The following is a 20,102-nucleotide window of genomic DNA, read 5'->3' on the forward strand; positions in this document are numbered from 1 at the left end:
TGATCATGATCATGATCATCATCAACGAGGCTAATCCATATAATTCTTTACAATTTTCATTATTCATCAAGGAATTTTTCCATTCACACTTTCTATACAAATCTCGCCAACACAACACCTTACCCATTGCATGTGTGAATGAAACAAAAAAAAGAATGGATTTAGAATCTGCAATCATCATTGACTTGTTTTTTTGCGGAGGGGAGGCGAGAGGGGAAGAAATAAATTATTTCCAACAAAAAAAAACAATACAAAATTTAAGGATGTCAAAAAAAACCAAACAAGCCAGCCATTCATTTTTCCAAATATTACAATTCTCAACAGAAAATGAAAAAAAAAAACAAAAACCAGCAAATAAATGTAAAAACAAGACACATAAGATAAACAGATGAACCACAGTGAAACATATTCATCCATCCATCGATTTATCCACTAAATACATACATACACACACACACACACATAGCAGTCTATACAAACAAAAAAAAATTTCAATAGCTTTCACTAATGATGATGATATCGATATTTGAAATTATGCCATTATAAGTGTGTAGAAAGAGAGAGAAAAAAAAACAACCGATTTATGATTATTATGACGTTGTTGTTGTTGTTTGTTTGTTTGTTATTTGATTTTTTTTAGACAAGATTTAATAGCTAAATGTATGTATGGTGTGTGTGTGTGTGTGTGTGTGTGTGTGTGGGTAATATTACAAGAATCATCATCTTGTAATATATAACAACGACTCTTATGTTTTGCAATAATGATGGCGATGATGATGATGATCGTCATTAAATTACATTATTATTATTATTATTACCAAAATTTGATTTGATTGGATTCTTTTTTTTTTTGACTGGATTCATTCCATTATTATTATTTTAGGAGAATTTCCTTTCTTGTATTTTGTTTGTCTGTGTTGGTGGGTGGGAGGATGCTACTGGTTTGGCTGTTTCTTTTTCACTCAATTGTTTGTTATTATTTATTTACTGTTGTACTTGAGTGTTTTTTTTTTGTCTATTTTATTTGGGATGATGAGGAAATTTATCTTTCAAACATAAGAATATGGAAAGAAAAAAAAAGTAGGAGGCCAAAGAGAACAAGAAAATCAGAAAAGAATTTGAACCAGGCAGACAAAAATTGTGTGTGTGTGTGTGTGTGTGTGTGTGTATGTTACATTTGATCCATTTTCATTTCCATTTCGTTCTTTTTTTGGCTTCTCTTATTCTTATGAAATTCATTGAATTTCTTTCCGACCTAAAACTTTGATGATGTTTTTTTTTAGCTTTTTGAATTTTCTCACATCTTCTTCAACACTTTATATAGAGATAAAAATATTCTTTTAAAAAAATCAAGGATGCGATCAGATGGAACAGTGTGTTATTGAGTAATAAATAAAACAACAACTAAATCAGAAAAAAAAGACTTTATAGTATGAATCAATGGATGAATGACGAAAATGAAAATAAAAAAAAGTAATAATTCCATCATTATTGACGATAGATGGAGAATTTCCAATGTACAGAATTCAGATTCTATAACCATCATCATCACACCGGTGAGAATTGTGTGCTGTATATTTTTTTATTGCATTTTCTTTGTTTCGTTCATTCGTTTTGCTAGTTTCCATCTGTTCTAAACACACAAAATTCACTATAGAAATCTACGAATTACAGCTGCATCAATTTTTTCTTTGCCCTGTTTTACCCGTAAAAAATCCGGTTATTGAAGATTTTATTTCTTTTTTTTCTATCAGATTTCAAGTTTTTTGATGAAAAACAAAATTAAAAAAAAACACCAGAAAAACCTTTAACAAATAAACCTGGATCATGGAATGGATCTCCAGGTTCTGTATCAATAAATAGTTATTGTTACAAATTTTTTGTTTCATTTTTCATCAGTACAGTGTAATGTTTACCGTTGTTATGGACTTTACCGTTGTGTTTTCTACAATATTTTGGCTGTATGAATAGCTGGTATCAAAACACTAGAAAATTTTTCTCTCCTGGCTCAATCCATCTCATCAATATCAACGGCGGTTAGAAAGGAATTTTTTTCCCAGTTTCTGGTATTCGAGAATAGCAAAGTTATTCTCTTTGATTTTTATTTCGTTCTAAACTAAAAACTAATTCATCGTTCTTTTATTTATAGGGAGAAATTTTTTTTTCACCTCTTCAGTGTTGGTTTTTTTTGTTACCATTTTGGGATCGACCAAGATGAACAGTCAATGAACGGAACGAGCCACCACCACCACCATCACCAACCGCACACACACACACACGCAAAAATCCAATAATATTCCTCAACAACACAACATGCTGAGGATAGATAAATGAATTGCTGTTGTAGTCGATTCTGTTGAAACTTTAATCGAAATATTCGTTCAAGAGAAAGGGCAGAAAAGAGGTGTCGTTTTTTTCGTTTGACTTTTCTTTGATGATAATAATGATGGAAAAGGTGAAAGTGGAAAGTATACTTAGATCGAATATGTCAATTTTTTTCTACTGATTGTATGAAGTGTGTGAAGAAATAAATGAAAAACTGTGTTCTCTGCCCATTATGATATGTGAACATTGAACAATTTTCCGGTGTTATTGTTGTTGATGGTGTTTTCTGTGTACAAAAACACTTTTGGAATCGTTTTTTTTTCATTAAATCAATGAAGTAATCATTGTTATACTGTTGTTGTTTTACATTCGTCAGCTAGAATATTCTTTTGTCAGAAATTATTTCGCATAAGTGAGAACAAAAAAAATCTAATTTTAATTTTAATTTCAATTTTTTCTTTTTCTTTCATGCACCAACATTTGATTTTTTTTTATTTGATAAATCAATTTTCGTCATTTTGTTTAGTCATTTTAAATGAGAATATAAAAAAAATAATGAAATTATGATTCAAAAAAAGAATTCTAAAGAATCAAGAATGATAATGATAAAAGGGAGGAGAAAGAGGAGAAGTGAAGAGAAATTGATTGGTTACAAATTTTCAGAAACAAATTACTAACACTACTGAGAAGTAGGAAAAGAAAAAAAAACCAAAATGGAGAATTTTTTTCTCCACTCTCTCTCTCTCTCTTTCTCTCCAACGACTGAAATTGATAATGGATGAATAAAATGAAATTCCAATCGTGTTTTTTTGTTGTTGTTGTTGTTTCACCATTCACTATGTGACAATTTCCAATTCCAATGATGTTTTGCTTGTGTGTGTGTGTGTGCTGATGTGTGCGTTTGATGTAAGTAATTATAATTGGTAATTGTTTTTTCTTTTAGTTTTGTTGTTGCTATTGTTCACAAATGATTTTGATGATCAATTCGCTGATGCGATAAGTATGTTAATTGTGTGTGTGTGTGTGTGTGTGTCTGTGTGATATGCTTTTTTTTCATTTCATATTCACACCCACTCACACACACACACACACACACACACATTTTGATTGCATTTTCAATTAAAAATATTTGAAATCTGAATAGAACAAGAAAAAAAAATCCACACATATTGTGATTTATTCAAACAGGAATAGAAATGAAAAAAAAAATTTTTTGAATTACAAAATTCTGTTTGTTTTTTGTCGTTTTAATTTCGATTCGGAATTTGTTTGATCAAACTGATGAACAGATTTTGAGGTCAATAAAACTTTTTATCGTCTACCTGGGTGGTGGTGGTGATGGTGGACCTGATAGATGATGACCACTTGATAATAATAATAATAATGGACCATATTGATTGTTGTTGTTGACAAGGGGTACAAATATGATATTGGCCTTTGAATGAATGGAGGTCGCAAAAAAAAATTTGGTATTGTATTAGTTTAAATAGACAACAACAATATCAATAATTAAGTTAAACAAATATAACTTACCGGTAACCATCAATCGACCATATGTGTGTGTGTGTGTGTGTTTGTACATCAATTGATATTTACCATTTTCAGTTTCTCTCTCTTACTTTCTTTAACCGAGAATTCAACAAGCAACCAATCATGGCAGCAAACAACAACAACAACAACAACAACAAACATTTGTTGCCAAGTTTTTATTTTTTATTTTGTTGTCGGTAAAGCTAAAAAAAATGGCCAGAAAAAAAAATTATGAATATGATTGTGATGATTTGTTTGAAACAAAGTAAATATTATGACTGAAAACACACTCACACACACACACACACCTAATTTTTTTTTTTTTTTTTTTTTTTTTTTTTTTTGATGGAAAATTAAACACAAGAAAAAGAAAGAAATATTCCCATCATCAGCATTATTGGCCAAATAATAATAAAAAAAAATACATTGAAAATGGAAATAAAATGTATATGAATCAATCGACAAACAACAAAATTGTGTGTGTATGTGTGTGATATTGGTCTGGTTTAATTTTGATTTTTTTTTTCTTTATAGTTTATACATACAACACACAACCACAGAAAAAAAACAGATGAAATAATCTTTGATGCTTGTAGCCATAAGGTAGTAGATATGATGATTTAGAATATGAGTAAATATTTATGTAGATTTTGCCATTTGTTTGTTATTCAACAGTTTTGCATTTCGATTTTTATATGTAGATCAAATCAGATCATTAAATGTGAATGAGATCATCATCCGCTGATGATGATGACATTGGGAATTTGATAGATAAATCTTTTTTTGATTATGTTGGTGATGAATTGCAAATAAAGGTGAAAATATTACACCAGACACACGCAAAAAGTGATGTGGTGAAAAAAAAACCGTTGTTGTCATATTTTTTTTCTCTCTTTCTCTCTCTCTCTCTTATATCTATTCAAAGTAAGTAAAGTAAGGTAAAATAAATAAATAAATAAATGAAAAACCCGTGAAAAAATGTGTGAAAAAAAAATTGATCATTCTTGATTTCTTGTTTTTTTTGTGTGTGTGATTTATAAATCAAACAAAAAAGTTTTATTTTTTGATTTTGCGTTAGTAATATGAAAAGGTAAAGCCAAAGAAAAACAAAATGTCAAATGTCACACCATCACATAGGTGACAATAGAATTTTGCTTTGTTTTGTTGTTTTTTTGAATGAAATGAAAAAAAAACGTTATCAAAAAAAAATTTTTTTTTTCGATCTGACAATTCAAATATTTTACTGCTATTATCATGATGATAATGATGATGATGATGATATGGGGTGTGTGTGTGTGTGTGTGTTCGCCATTACATGAATGGTAAAAATATTTTTGTATTCAATTTCAGTGTTTTCCATCAAATGTTTTTTTTTCTTGTTCAAAAAATGAAAATCCTTAATAATAATGGCTGGCTTTTCTGGTATATTTTCTGTTTCTGATAAGCTCTCTCTCTCTCTCTCTCTCTCTCTCTCTCACTCAGTGTGTTTGTGTATTTTGATCATATCATCGTTTAACGAATACGACTTTGTGTTTATAATAATGGTGGTGATGATGATGGTACCCTCCAAGGGATCTAAACCAGCCAGCCTGTGCAAGCCAGTCGAACAAACATTGTCTCACTTGGGACCATGAGAGCTATAGAGCTAGAGATCCATTTACAAGAACAATAATAAGAGATTTTACCGTTATCCGTCTTTTTCAATGAATGATTTTGAATAAATTTTCATATATGGACGGTTGTAAAAAAAAATTGAATTAAATTATGGATTTTTTTTTCGTTTCTTTTTAGATTGATCAAATTGTTACCCTATTCTTCATGGTTTTTTTTCTATGCGATCAATACAATTGTATGAATGTAAAATGATGAATTGGATCCATATCAAAAAAAAGTGTGAATAATACGGTTAATAATCCATTGGTGATACAAAAAAAAACAAGAGGAGAGAAACCGCGACCATCTGTCCATTGTTAAGGATACCGATACCGATTACCTCGTATACCACTACGACAATCACGGAAATTTGAATTTTTTTTTTTTTTTTTTTTTTGATTGAAAATGCTAGAAGCATTAGTTATGATGTTATGGATATAAACAACAACAACGAAAACCACCACGACGACGACGACGATCACTATACCACCACCACCACCACCACCACTACGACCATCATCAATAAACTGGAAATTATGAAATGCTATTGCATTTGTCGACTGTTTGTGACGGTGTATGGTCGTCTTTGTTGTCGTCAATTTGATGATGATGATAATCCAATCTTTTGATTCGTGAAAAATTTGTTTTGTTTTTTTTTCGGTAAAATCTCATTTTTTTTTTATTGATTCACCTATGGAAAAATGTTTTGGGCGTGTTTGTGTTTTGTAATGATCAATGATGTATAATCAAATGGATTGTGTTATGATTGATTTCATCCAAATTCTTTATTCATTCACAATGACAATGTGTATTTCTTCTTCCCGCTTTTTTTCAAAGTTTTCTTTTTGTTGATCGTATTATGTTTGTGTGTGTATGTGTGTGTGTGTGTGTGTTGTTAAAATTTTAATCTTCCATCAATAGTGTTAAATGTTAAATGTTTTTGTTTTGCATCTCAATTTTTTTTTTGTCGTTCATCTATCCGAAAAAAAAGTGTTAATGTAAGGTCATTGAGCTGATGACCATCTATCTTTTTTCACCACCTTTTTTGCATCCATTATACATCATTACTGTGTGAAACCAACAACCACCGAAAACTATTCAACAATAAAAACAATGATGGCCATCGATCTAAATCGATGGCATCATACAACTTCTACATCATCATTGGATCGATGTAGAAAAAAATTCCGTTCAACCATATCAACAACGTTATTCATATCATCTTCATCATCATCATCATCATCATCATTTTACATGATCGCCTTGTCATTCTATCTGTTTACAATCATTTCAACACAATTGTTTATTATACCAATAGCGGCTGCCATTGAAAGTAATAATTTTTTTTAATTATTTGATTAGTTAATTAGTTAATTGTGACTGCAATATATAGTAATAATAAATAAGTTTATTGAGAAATTTTCTGGGAATATTTAAAAATTTTTCATATTTCCAGCAAATTACATACTTGTCTCGCTTGTGTGTGTGTGTGTGGCACAATAATTTTAAATTTAATTGAAAATTAACCCAATGTGTGTCTGTGTGTATGTTTTTGCGAAGCCGACAAAAGTTGGCGCCATCATAATCATGTGTGTGTGTGGCTGTGTGTGTCTGATGTAATTTAGTTAATTTATATTTATATGATGATGATGTGATAGATGAAAATGGAAATTTTTTTTTCTAATTCAATTTAGATAAATTTTCAATTCGATATGGTTTTCAAAAATTTTTTTTCCATTTTCAAAATCATAATGAGAAGGGTTATTTCTTGATAATTACAAGCAAAGTTAGAAAGGGAGGGAGATAGAAAAAGGATCATTTTGGTGGATTGAATATTAACACTTTGGGTGCCAACATTGTTGTTGTTGTTGGTGTTGCTGCTGCACCTACCAGACTATTTTGTCTTATCATTGATTCATACTCCTAAACATTTGAATAAATTAAAATTGGATTTCCGTGACACATAACTTGCTGAGATGTCTTGCTGTTTTCAATGCTTTTCAGTTTTTATCATTTTTGTGGTATTATTTTTTTTTAGGTGTGATGACCATTGGAATTGTTTGTGAATAAAAAAAAATGAAATGAAATTCAAATCTTACGAAAAAAAAACTTGATGATTGAATTTAAAATATTCGAACGATTGTGATAAATCCCTTTTTAATCAAAATGGAATTCAAAATTTTTGTCGTTATGATGATGATCATGTGTCATGTTGAGACAAAAAACCGGATATGTTGTATGTAATGCCGGATAATTCATAATTCCCGGATTGTTTTTGTGTTAGCAAGATTATGTTGGATTTTTCTTTCTCTCTTTTCCTCTATTTAAATGTTTTGAAGATTGATCTATGTCTATGTATATGTATTAGATTCGGCTTGTGATATCATATATGATATGTGTGTTTGTGTTTGTTTAAAAAAACGAAAAAAAAAAATTTATTCAACTTTTAAGTTTATCGATATTTTTTATGTTTGTTACAAAATAACTAGAAGAATAGATAGGCAATCTTTGTGTTCTGAATCGATTTACTTGTTCAAAAATGGAATTTTGAATTTGATTTTAAAATTTAAATACAGATATATATATATATTGTATTCTGAATATAGATAATATAGTGAAACAAAATGCACTTTAAAGCGAATATATACATGTATATTTGATTTGATACGACGAAGGGGTGTGTGTGTGTGATGATGTGGTGGTATGTTTCAGAACGCATTTTTTTTATTTTTATCTGAAAAATCGATCTGATTTCCGGGAATCTTTCCTACATTTATTTATTTATTTATTTCTTATGTAAACGTGAAAAAGTAAATTTTTCTTTTCTTCAAATTTCATTTCATCGGTTTCATATTTACCGGGATGATTTTTTTTATATATATATATTCAATTTGTGAATGCATAATATATATCGATAGATAAAGTACTGATCGATCAATATTAAAAAAAATCAATGCTTATTTTTGAAGTATATATACTTGACATGTGTACTGTGTGTGTGTGTCTGTTTGCATTTGGTTTTTTTATTTTTTTTTTCATTTCGGGTTTTCTTGGTTTTGGCAATTCATCTTGATATTCATCTCAAAGATTTAAGAATCTAAATATACACACACACACACACATTCGATACAGCTTACACAGGATTCTTGATACAATAATGAAAAGTGTTTCCATTCAAAAATTGATTGGAGTGTGTGTGTTGTTGTTGTTGTTGTATGTTTCATCGGGTAAATACAGATAGATAGAGAAACGGAAGACAAGATTCATAACCTGGTTTTATGGAAATTGTTTTGATTTTTTTTCTTCAAATCATCATCATCATCATATTATCATAATCGATTTTGATGGGAAATTTTTTTTTCTTGCCAAAAAAAACGGTTATCGGGTTATATAAGACCAGTGATATATAATAACCAATCACATACGATTCGTTGTATGATGATGTTGATGATGATGATGATAATACCCAGTTAAGACAAGTAAAAGTAAGGGTAAAAAAAAGCCTATTATCGTCATTATTATTATTTATTTATTTATTTATATAGAATGAATAAGAAAATTCGATTGTGCATCACACACACAATAATAATGATGATGATGATGATGATTATGACGATTGATGCCATCATCATCATCATAATACTATTAAATGGTTTGGAGAATCTATCTGTGTGTGTGTGAGAAAGAGAAAGAAAGAAATGAATCGATTTTGGATTTTTTGTTTTTTGTACATAGTGAATAGTCAATATATTTTCTAAAGTAAAGTGTTTGTATTGAGTATTATCATATACAGTTAATGTCATCTCATCATTGATTGTTTTTTTTTCCTCTCTGTATTTCCCCTATGTTTGATATGCTTTTCTTTTTGTTTTTGTTTTTGTTGTTGTTGTTGTTACCAGCATTTGTCGATTATAATAGAAATACCCCCAATATATACTTTTTTTTGATGATGTTCAATACTGTACATCTACAACAACATCACATTGGTTTTGGGTATTAAGACTGAGGATATAACATTATGTTGAAATAGATTTTTCCAAAAATCCAATTGGTTTGTGCTGATAATTATGAATGAATGTATGGGTGGATCCAGGATCTTCATTATTTTATCATATCATATTATCGGTTGAATCTTTCCATATCCTTTGAATGATTGACGTGGATACTGTGTGTGTGTGTGTTGTGTTTGATTATAAATAATGAAATGAAAATGCATATCAACACAAAAAAAAAATAATCGATTTATTCAACAGAATTGTGAAAATCTTTCCGTGTGCAGTGGTACTATGCGTGTGTATCCGTTTCAATTCATTATTCAATTTTGTAAATCTTCAAGAAAAAAAAAGAAAAAGAATCGATAAAAATATTCATGTCGACTATTTTAACACATTTCGGACGTTATCGATCCAAGTTTTGTTCATTTTTTTCCCGGCATCACATTTGAATCGATTAGAAAGAATTTTGTTTTGAAATTTTTTTTTTTTTTTTAATTAACATTGATTATTCATCCGGATGTTGTTGTGTTCTATGTGTGTGTGTGTGAAGATAGTATCATCAATGAGTGAGAGAAAAAATGTGTATGTGTGTCCATTTTATCGATGTCAATGAAATTTTTTTTTTTTAAATTTAAATTTAAAAAAAATTAAAACATTTTTTTTTCATCTAAAATCCCACGATATATGTGTTTATGTGTGTGGTGGTGATTGAAAATTTCGATAACGTCACAATGTCATTTGCTGTATGGATGATGATGAGGTCAATATTGATAATGATGATTTGTTGTTGTTGATGGTAGAAATAGTTTTTTCAATCAAGGTTTTTTCTTTAAATAACGACTAATCTATAATTTGCATCTGTCGAGTTAAAATAGTCACCTCCGCTTTTTTACTGTTGTTGTTGTTGTTGTTGTTGTTGATGAAAAAATTGTCCATTATTTTGAACAGAAATGAAATAAAAAAAAATTGAAAAAAAAACAAATAAATGATGGAAAGAATTATTATCCTCTCATCAACAACATCAGTGTTGATGATCATACACACACACACACACAGGATTCATGGATGTTAAAAATATGGCATAGTACAAATATAGTGTGTGTGTGAGAGAGCGAAAAGAATGGAATTTTTTTTCTTGGTTTTGGTTTTGTCCATAAATCTTAATGTATTTTAAGTAATCTTTCGTTGTTATTATCTTTAACCTCTTGTTGTTGTATAATCGTCTTTATGATGTCATCTATTTTTTTTTTAATAAAAATAATAATAAACGAGAAAGATGCCATTGTTCTTTATTCGTTCAGTGTATTTTCTGTGTGTGTGTGTGTGTGTGTAATTCACATTGTCGAATGTAGTTTTTTTTTCTTTTATTTTAATCTTTATTTCGTTAATCTATGCTATTCTTCGTTATTCAGTTGTTTTCGTTTTGAAATTATCATTATGTTTTTTTTTTGTTGTTGTTGCTCGATGAAAGATACTTTCTTTCTTGTGACTTGAATTTCATTTTTAGTTTTTTTTTCAAAGTTTTGTTGTTGTTGTTGTTGTTGGTTAATTGAAATGAATTTTTTTTTCTTTCCTTGTTTGTTGACATTTTGACATTATAAGCGATTTAATTCAATATACCACCACCACCACTTGTAATTAGTTATCATTTTGAATTTCCATTGTTGATTGTGGTTTGTATTGGCGAACAAATGATGTAATTGAATTTTTTTTTTAATTAAGTTAATTAGGCTAAATAGATGGTGGATTCATTAATTCAATAATGTGAAAGAGATAATCTTTGTAAATGGAAAAATATGAACATGAAAACATTAAATTAGTCGATGATAAATCACAATCGATTGTATGATTGATTGAATTGAATTGAATTGATGGATGGACCACACATGAAAAGATTATATCCAAATCGAATCGATTCGATTCGAATGGTAATTTAAAATGTTCATAATGTTCAACCACAGAATTCAAACGTTATCGTCGATTTTTTTTAACTTGATTGCATTTGACATTATGTGGATATTATCGATTTCGGATGATATTGAAAATTGTTTTGCCAAACAAAAAAAAAGGAAAAAAAAATTCAAACAACTATGTCGACCAGAAGCCATAAATTGTTGCACATTCTGCGCCCACCACCATAGCCAAACTAATCACACACATATGTGTGTGACATGCATATATTTTGTTTGGTTTCAAAATTTAAACTATTGTGTGACATGACGACAAAAAGTTTTCGATATCGAAAAACGAAAAAAAACGTCATGTTTGCCTATAAGTAGTCCAACTGCGATTCAATTTTACGGTGATATGCATTTTTTTCTGGTCTTTCGGTTTTTCTCTCTGTTCGTTTTTGTTTAGTTCATTTTTTTTTTTTTTTTTAGTTAAAAATATTCCATTCGGGTCCTAGGGGTCAATATATAACACATGCAAATGCATAGCTATAGAGGTCAATTGAGTGGTCATATAAATGTATCATGCTGATCATGATGATGATGATGATGATGATCATCATCATCATGTGGTTCATTGATTGCCACAAAGTGTGATCATCATCATCATCATAGCCATGCAAAAAAAAACTGCCTGGGTTCATTTTGTTTCGCATAATTTTGTTGTTGTTGTTGTTGCATTCACCATTATGCATAATATTTCAATAGGTCTGTTTGGTGATTCTCTTTTTCTTTGATTTACATTTCTTCTTCTTCAACAGTGGTTGAATGTGGAATTTTTTGATCAACCATTTTTTTACATTTGCTGCATTAATTGTCGTCGTCGTCGTCGTTTGTTTGGTAGGGTAGCAAAAATAAAGTTTAGTGTTAAACGACCACGACAACGACGAATAAGACGGCTATTTCTTCAGGCTAGTTTTTCGACTGACTGACTGGCTGGCTGGCTGGCCATTGTTGAATATCCATTAATCAAGCCGAGAATTGACACATTGAATTTCGGTTTCTGAATTGAATCAATAATAATCGAAAAGATCGATCAAAACTTTTTTTTTTATATTTTATCATTGATGATGATGATGATGATAAAAAAAATCGATAATCTTTAGTTTGAATGTGATAATTTTTTACTTTTTTTTCCCGGTGAAATTATCTATAGAAATTTCCCAGAAAAAATTTATTCAAATTGTGGAAATGGGAAACTTTCGATAAAATCTTTTTTTTCAGGTTAATGCCGACGGTAATTGATAAAAATGTTCTTGTTTTTTTTTATCAAATTCGACCTTAATTCACCAATTCAATTCAGTTGTATGTATAATGTGTATATGTGTTGAGATATTTAATCTTAATCTTGATTTTCATATGCCTAACATATGATAAAATGTATCATCACCATATATATATATACACACTAATTACATAACGAAATTTATCATGATTAAAAAAAAAAATTTCTGTGTAAATTTAAATGAAAAAATGACCATGAAATTAGAAACATTTTAACTGACCATCATCATTCAAGTCTTGTTTGTAGAGAAGAAACAAAAAAAAAATCTTCTAATGTGCCATATCTAAATATGATGATGATCTGGATTTTTTTTTTTTTTTTTTTGACAACCAGAAACTAATTATTGAAACCGAAAAAAAAATCACGAAACCAAATCACAAACACAGATATTTTTCGTTTCACATATAATCAATTAATGTAGTGTGATATTCTTTTTCTTAAATGAATAGAATTTGGTTCATCATATTTTTTTTTCGAATTCTTTTACTACGCTTTTTTTACCAATTTTTTGTATATGTTGTTTGCCATGTGTGTGTGTGTGTATTTCTGTATGTATGTCAAACATCATGTATCAATCATTGTGTGTGTCTGGGTGAATTGTTGATTAATGAATTTGTATGTAAAAAGAAAAAAAATTCCAAATTCTTTGTATGCAAAATTTCCAATTTTACAAACTTTGTTTTTTTTTCATTGTATTTCTGTTGCTTTTTTTTCTATTCACATTAAATATGTTTTGTATATATTGAAATTGTTTTGTATCATCATCATCATTGGCCAATGGTGTTTTAAATTCAATATACATTCATATGCCATATGTTTGTGTATTCGTTTTCGGATTTCATCACACACACACACATACACACGGAAGCTTTGTGTGTGTGTGTGCACATGGAACTTAACAAAAAAAAAAAAAAAAAAGTTTTGATCTTTCAACTGAAAAAATTTTTTTTCCAGATTAGAAACAACAAACAAACTCCAATTTTACTAATGTATACAATGCTATAACAAACGTTTAGCCAATATTTATAATCAGGTCATGAATCAAAATGAATGAATGAATTTTTTTCTTTTAAAAATTTTATTTAACCAGAAAAAGTTTTCTTTCATTTTGATGATACAGTTTTTATGGTGTTGGTAGTAGGATAAAAAAAAACAAAAATAGTTTTTGGATTCAAAACAACAAAAAAAAACATGAAAATCGAATTTAAACATTAACGAATTTATTTTGGTTCTTGATTGCTATTCTTTCTTGCCTCCGGTTATTTATTCTCTTATTTGATTCTAAACAGAATTTTCTTCTCTCTCTCTCCATTGATATCGATCATCATTAAGCTTTGTTCTGGATTTTTGTTCAGAAATTTTCCATCAAATTATTTTCTTGGTTCGTATTTTTCGAAAAAAAACTTGAATTAAACTGTACTGCCTTTATTTGTTTGAAAGAATTTATTGATGATGGAAATTAAGTTAATCGATTTTTTTTCTGGATTATACAAGGATCAACATCATCGATGTCGATTCAGGATCTAAGTTGGAAACTTTTTATTTCCGGAAACATTTTTTCTTTCTTTTTTTTTATTTTCGATACAATTTTTTTTCATTCCATATTGATGATAATAATAATAGAGCACAAGATACTTTCAGTTATCGTATCCATTCATCCAACCAACCAACCAACGATTGACAAGTTTGTCAACCTCGAACAAAAAATTGAACCAAACTGAATTTCCTTTTTTCACACACACACCACACACATTTGCATATAGAATGATTGATTGAACTTTTTTTCTCAGCAATGGGCCGGCCTCGATTATATAATGACAAACTAACCAGCCAGATAAAAATTTGAGTTTAATGCTGATTTTGAATTGAATTGAATATTTTAGAATATCAAATAAAAAAAAAACGCATAGATGATATGATGCGTTGGCGTTGTCGTTCAGTTGTATCATTACCAATATGTATAGGCACCGATGCAAGACCAATCTAGCTAAATGATGAATTCATCATTTGATATAGATCGAAAAAAAGGTGATGAAGATAAAGAGCCATCGCAATCTTTCAAACCACCCTCGCTTTCCTAAACATAACGATTTTTCTTTTGAAAAATTTCAAGTTTTCGATTTTTCGTTTATAGCCACCACTACAACCAACATGATGACAATATTCAAATCAATTATTAATTATGTTACAAAAATTCGTTTGAATATGACTGAATTCTTTTTTTTTTCTTTCTTTCAGTGTGTGTGTTGGAATGAAAAACGGTTTTTTTCTTCTTCGATTAATGTTTCGTGTGTCGGTGTGTCTGAATGAATGAATATTCTGCCATTACTATTACCTATATATGGTTATTTCGTAAATTGATTGAAACTATCATCATTCCACAACAACAACAACAACAACAACAAAAACAAGAACCAGGTGTATTTCTAGTATTCATATATTTTTCGATTCTATGGAAATAACAAAAATAAACCACACAGCAGGTTAACTACCACTATATGAATTCTGGTTACCTTTGCCTTCTTAGTATTTGTTCGTTGGTATTTTGACTATTTTTAACCATAATGATGATGATAGATAGCATTTTTTTGGGTAGATATGATGATGATGATCTGATAAAAAAAAATTCTCTTTTGATATGCGATAAATATATGACTTGTTTTAGCTTGGGTTTTTTTCTGAAACAAATAATATACAATCAACCATTGAAAAAAATAAAAATTCTGAATATTGAAGCTTTCGTTTTCACATATTCAGCCAGTATTGTAGTAGGTGAATTAATTTCTATATTTTTCAACATACAACTGTAATGTGGTGTATAATTTATGTTCGCACTCTGTTCACTCCCTAGAATTCATTCACAAATGGAATAGAGAATGAAATTGTTCTTGATATAAATCGGCAGGTATATGAGGCCAATGATTCTTTTTTTTTTGTTCATTATAAGCAATGGATGGTGGATTCTTCTCACCAGTAACAGCTGGCTGTATTTGCCTTTTGCCTATTTATTTATGTTTGGAATGAAATTTTCGTTTTTTCTTTTTTGTATGTGTGTGTATATAGAATCTGGCACCACCATTATTGAATTGCCCATACAATGAATTCATTCAACAAAACGAATAGCTGGTAAAACTTTGTCGATGATGATGTTGTTGTTATTGTTGTTGGAAATTGGAGCACGTGTCACACGCGATGTGAAACAACAAATGTTTTTTTTTTTTTTTTTGCTATACAAACACGATATATCTATGTGTTTCTTTTTTTTTCTTCTCATTCTGATCATTCTGATATGGTGGATGATGAAGATGAAGAGGTTTATTTATTCGAGAACTTTATTTCTATCTGAATGAATTATGAGTTATTATGATTGTATTCATATTTCAAATTAGGATTCGAAAAAAAAAGAATTTTTCCCTTTGTTGTTTCAGTAATGAACTATTCCATTTTTTCGGGTTTTTCTGGTTAAAATAAAGTCGGTTAACTTTGTTTGAATTTCCGTATATGTGTGTGTTTGTGCTTTGCCTGTTTTTTTTTTAAATCATGAATTTCAATTAGCTTTCAACATGGATGGATGGATGGATGGACGGAATTGAGCCATCATCATCATGATCATCATTTTTGTTTTTCATTCATGAATATTTTTCGTGCGATGCATTTGACAACCATGTCAACGTTCACTTATGTATACATACAGTGTGTGTGTGTGTGTGTGCTTTTCGATAATTTGGTCTCTATAGTTATTATTTATATCCGGTTCAATTTCTCATTTTTTTTCTTTTCGTTCCATAATAATGGTTATATATGTATGATTTTGACCTTTTTTCTTTCCATCGAAAAACAAAAACAAGGTAAAATATCCATTATGTTGATGATGATAGCTTTCTGGACTAATGGTCCATGAATTTATTTGAATATAATTAGATTTTCGATACACCCACTCATATATATCGAAAATTGAAATTGAATTTTTTTTTCTCTTCCTTTTTTCTGTTTATATCGATTCTAATATACATATTGATCTGTTTACTGGTTAGTTATTTTTGTTTTGGAATCGATCATTGAATTGAATTAAGGTAGATTCGAGTCAAGTCAATTTTCATTTTCTTTTTTTTTTTTTGGACTGAATTCAATTGAGCCAAAGAATATTCGCGTTTTGAGTTTTTTTTCTCCTGAATCTTGAATTGAATTGATTGTTGATGGAAAAAGACCGAACATTTTGAAATTTGTTCACTATGTGTGTGTTTGCAGTCTGAAATTCATCCTGAAATTCTTTTGCGTTTTTTTTTTTCTACATTGCAACAATAACCGAATTATTCAAAAAAAAACATTCCCTTTTTTCTGGTCTCTATTTATATATGATTATGAAATAGTTGTTGTATTTGTGGTGTGTTGTAAATGATGATTATGGTGATTAGAATGAAAAAAAAAATGCAGCAGCAATAATAAATTAACGATTGCGATGTGGTCGAGCTGCTTTCTCCTCACATTCATTGCTTATGACATTCGTTTGTTTGTTTGTTTGTTGGTTTTTTGATTCCATTTATTTCGTTTTTCTTTTCATTCGAAAAAATTTAAACTGAATTTTCTCTTTCTTTCTTTCAACAATTTATTGTTTGGTTGGTTGGTTTGGTTTTTCTTTGCGCTTAATTCAATGATTTATACCCGTTATTGTTATTGTTGTTGTTGTTGTTGTTGTTGTTGTTGTTGTTGTTGTTTATTTGTTTGTTTTCCACCAATTCTTGTAATGGTATAATGTTCATTTTTTTTAAAAAAAAATTTATTCACCGGTTATTATTCAGCGGTTATTTATATTAAAAAATTTTTTGTAATAAGAATCTAATTTTATGAATCCAAAACAGATTGGCGGTTATTATAATGATAATAATAACAAAATCGGAAATTCAATTCATTTCAATGACATTAAAAAAATGATACATTTTTCTTTCTTTTGTTCCTGTACATTCTATTGAGCAAGCAAAAAAAAAAAAAACAACGACAAAATTTTCATATGAAAATAATAATAAAAAAAAATTGGAATATGGCAAATGACTTTAAATGACGACAGCAAAAAGAACAAAACAAAAATGGACCCCATTTTCATTCTTTGGGTCGTTATATCTCATATATTCAATACATATGGCCTGAATATAATGGATATGTGTGAATTTTTTTTTTTTTTTTTTGGGGATCCAATTGTATTACACCATTTGTATTCGGTATTGGTTTTGTTAACATGTTATTTCTTAAAAATATGGAGCATTATGGTCATCGATATCATCATCATCATTATGATTTATTTTTATTCGATTAAATCAAATTAATTCAAGTTCCTTCTTTTGCTTATTCCCTTTTTTTTCGGTCAATGGCCAATATCCGGTATCAATAAATTCAGAAAAAGTCAGGAAAAAAAATGAATACAATAAATATATCATTCCATTCTAGTTGCTGATGTTGCCCTTATGTAATAATAATAATGAATTTGTTTCATTTATCCATCAACAATAATAACAATGATGATGATTATAATTATTATTGTCATTGTCATTTTGTCTAGGCAATGTCTAGGAAAATGAAAATTAAACAAAACAGTAACATCGTGTATCTTTGATTAGTACAACAATCACTAATACTGTATTTATTACAATGGATCGGATTTCGTTTTTTTTTTTGCTTTGCTTTGCTTTGCTATCATCATCAACGACGATGACGGCAATCAAACACTATTCGATTCGATTTGACTTTTTTTGACTCTGAATAACGTATCGTTATTCCTCTCTCTCTTTTTCCATTGTAATTTGGATTGCATCGAAATAAAACGAATATAAATCGGAATTGTATCAATGAAAATGAGAAGAAATTCAGTCACTAACACTAGTTAGTCAGTTAGTTAGCTTAAGAATTGAATTGACAAAGAAAAAAAAAGAAAGAAAAGATCTACTGTTTACAGATCATTGCTTCGATTATCATCTTGAATTTAACCATTGTGTGTGTGTGTGTGTTTGTTCCTTTTTTCTTTCATCTATTTTTCTTTGTGCAATTTTTTTTATTTATAAATGTAATGTGTGTGTGTGTGTATGTGTTTTACTTGGTTGATTGCTTACACACACACGCACACACACACACACATTGAATTCTTTTATTTTTTTCGGATTCTTTTTACACACACACACACTCAATATATCGATCTAATTGAATTGAAGTGTATATGTGTGTTTGATATTTGTAGATGATTCTGATGAATACTAGATTAAACACACACACACACACATACATACGCCCCAAATTTTTTTTTACCGTTTTTATATTCAAAATGATGGGTGTGTGTGGGGGGAGTGGATTGTTCCAATAATTGGATTGTCTCTCTCTCTCTCTCTCTTGCTTGATTTTTTTGATTGAATGAATTTGGCAATTTTTTTTATTCATTGATTGATTGAAATGAATAATTTTCACTGTTTGTCGTCGTCGTTAATGTTGATTTGGTAACGGCTGTTCTGCTTCATTCTGTTTATTAGCATTATTATGAGCTACTGGCCATCACACATATAGTCAATGATTTGATCCGATCATCAAATAAATTCGCGAGGTTTAGGCCATTATTTGATTAAAAGTTTTTTTGCTTTTCTTCTTCAAACAACAATTTTTCTGTGCGAATTTTTATTTGCCTTTGACCTCTGTCAGCCACTGATATATATGATGATGATTAGCCTGGATGGTGATCCATATTCAATTGATTATTTGACCATAGTGTGTGTGTGTGTGTATGTGCGTGTTTGTATTTCGATTAAAATTAGTACTACAACAAGGGCATGAATGTTTCATTGCTGAGGGAAAAAACTTTTACTTTTTTTTGAATAAAAAGTTTTTGGATTTTTTTTTTATTTGGTTCCATTCAAAATTAAATTGAATTTATCGGGTAACAGCAGCAGCAACAACAACAACAACAACAGTAGCAGTTGAGTGAAAAAAAACTTGTCAACATCGTGTGTGTGTGTGTTTGGGTGTGTGACCGGCAATGGCTAATTTTCCCAAATGTCATCATCATCATGTGATCTGGTTCATATCAAAATATATCCATGATTTTTTTTCTCTCTAATACTGTCTGTGCATGTGTATGTTTTTCTCGATCAATCGATCATTGTGAATAGAAATTTAAAAAAAAAACACCATCCGATGTAATCGGATATCAGGTCATTCAATCTCGGATTTCATCATTTTTTATTTTATTGCTTTATATTTTTGATGTTGTTGTTATTGCAGTCAACAACAACAATCATAAAACATTATCATATACACAAGTTCCGTCTGTCTATACATGTGTGTTAATGAAATGACAAAATTTTTTTTTTCTTGCTAATCAAAAATAAT

The 20,102-nt window shown here is 29.2% G+C and overlaps 1 protein-coding gene across 1 annotated transcript in view; it reads left to right on the forward strand.

The window, feature by feature from the left end:
• The first annotated feature begins 6,057 nt into the window (after positions 1–6,057).
• Positions 6,058–20,102, forward strand: part of LOC124490709 (protein sax-3) — a 38,567-nt gene continuing 24,522 nt past the window's right edge. Inside the window, exon 1 of the mRNA XM_047053256.2 lies at positions 6,058–6,841. Coding sequence (XP_046909212.2) covers positions 6,622–6,841 — 220 coding nt within the window. The 5' untranslated portion in view covers positions 6,058–6,621. The remainder of the gene's footprint in view (positions 6,842–20,102) is intronic.

This window comes from Dermatophagoides farinae, chromosome 4 (genome assembly GCF_024713945.1).
Source record: "Dermatophagoides farinae isolate YC_2012a chromosome 4, ASM2471394v1, whole genome shotgun sequence".
In the NCBI taxonomy this organism is placed as follows: Eukaryota; Metazoa; Arthropoda; class Arachnida; order Sarcoptiformes; family Pyroglyphidae; genus Dermatophagoides; species Dermatophagoides farinae.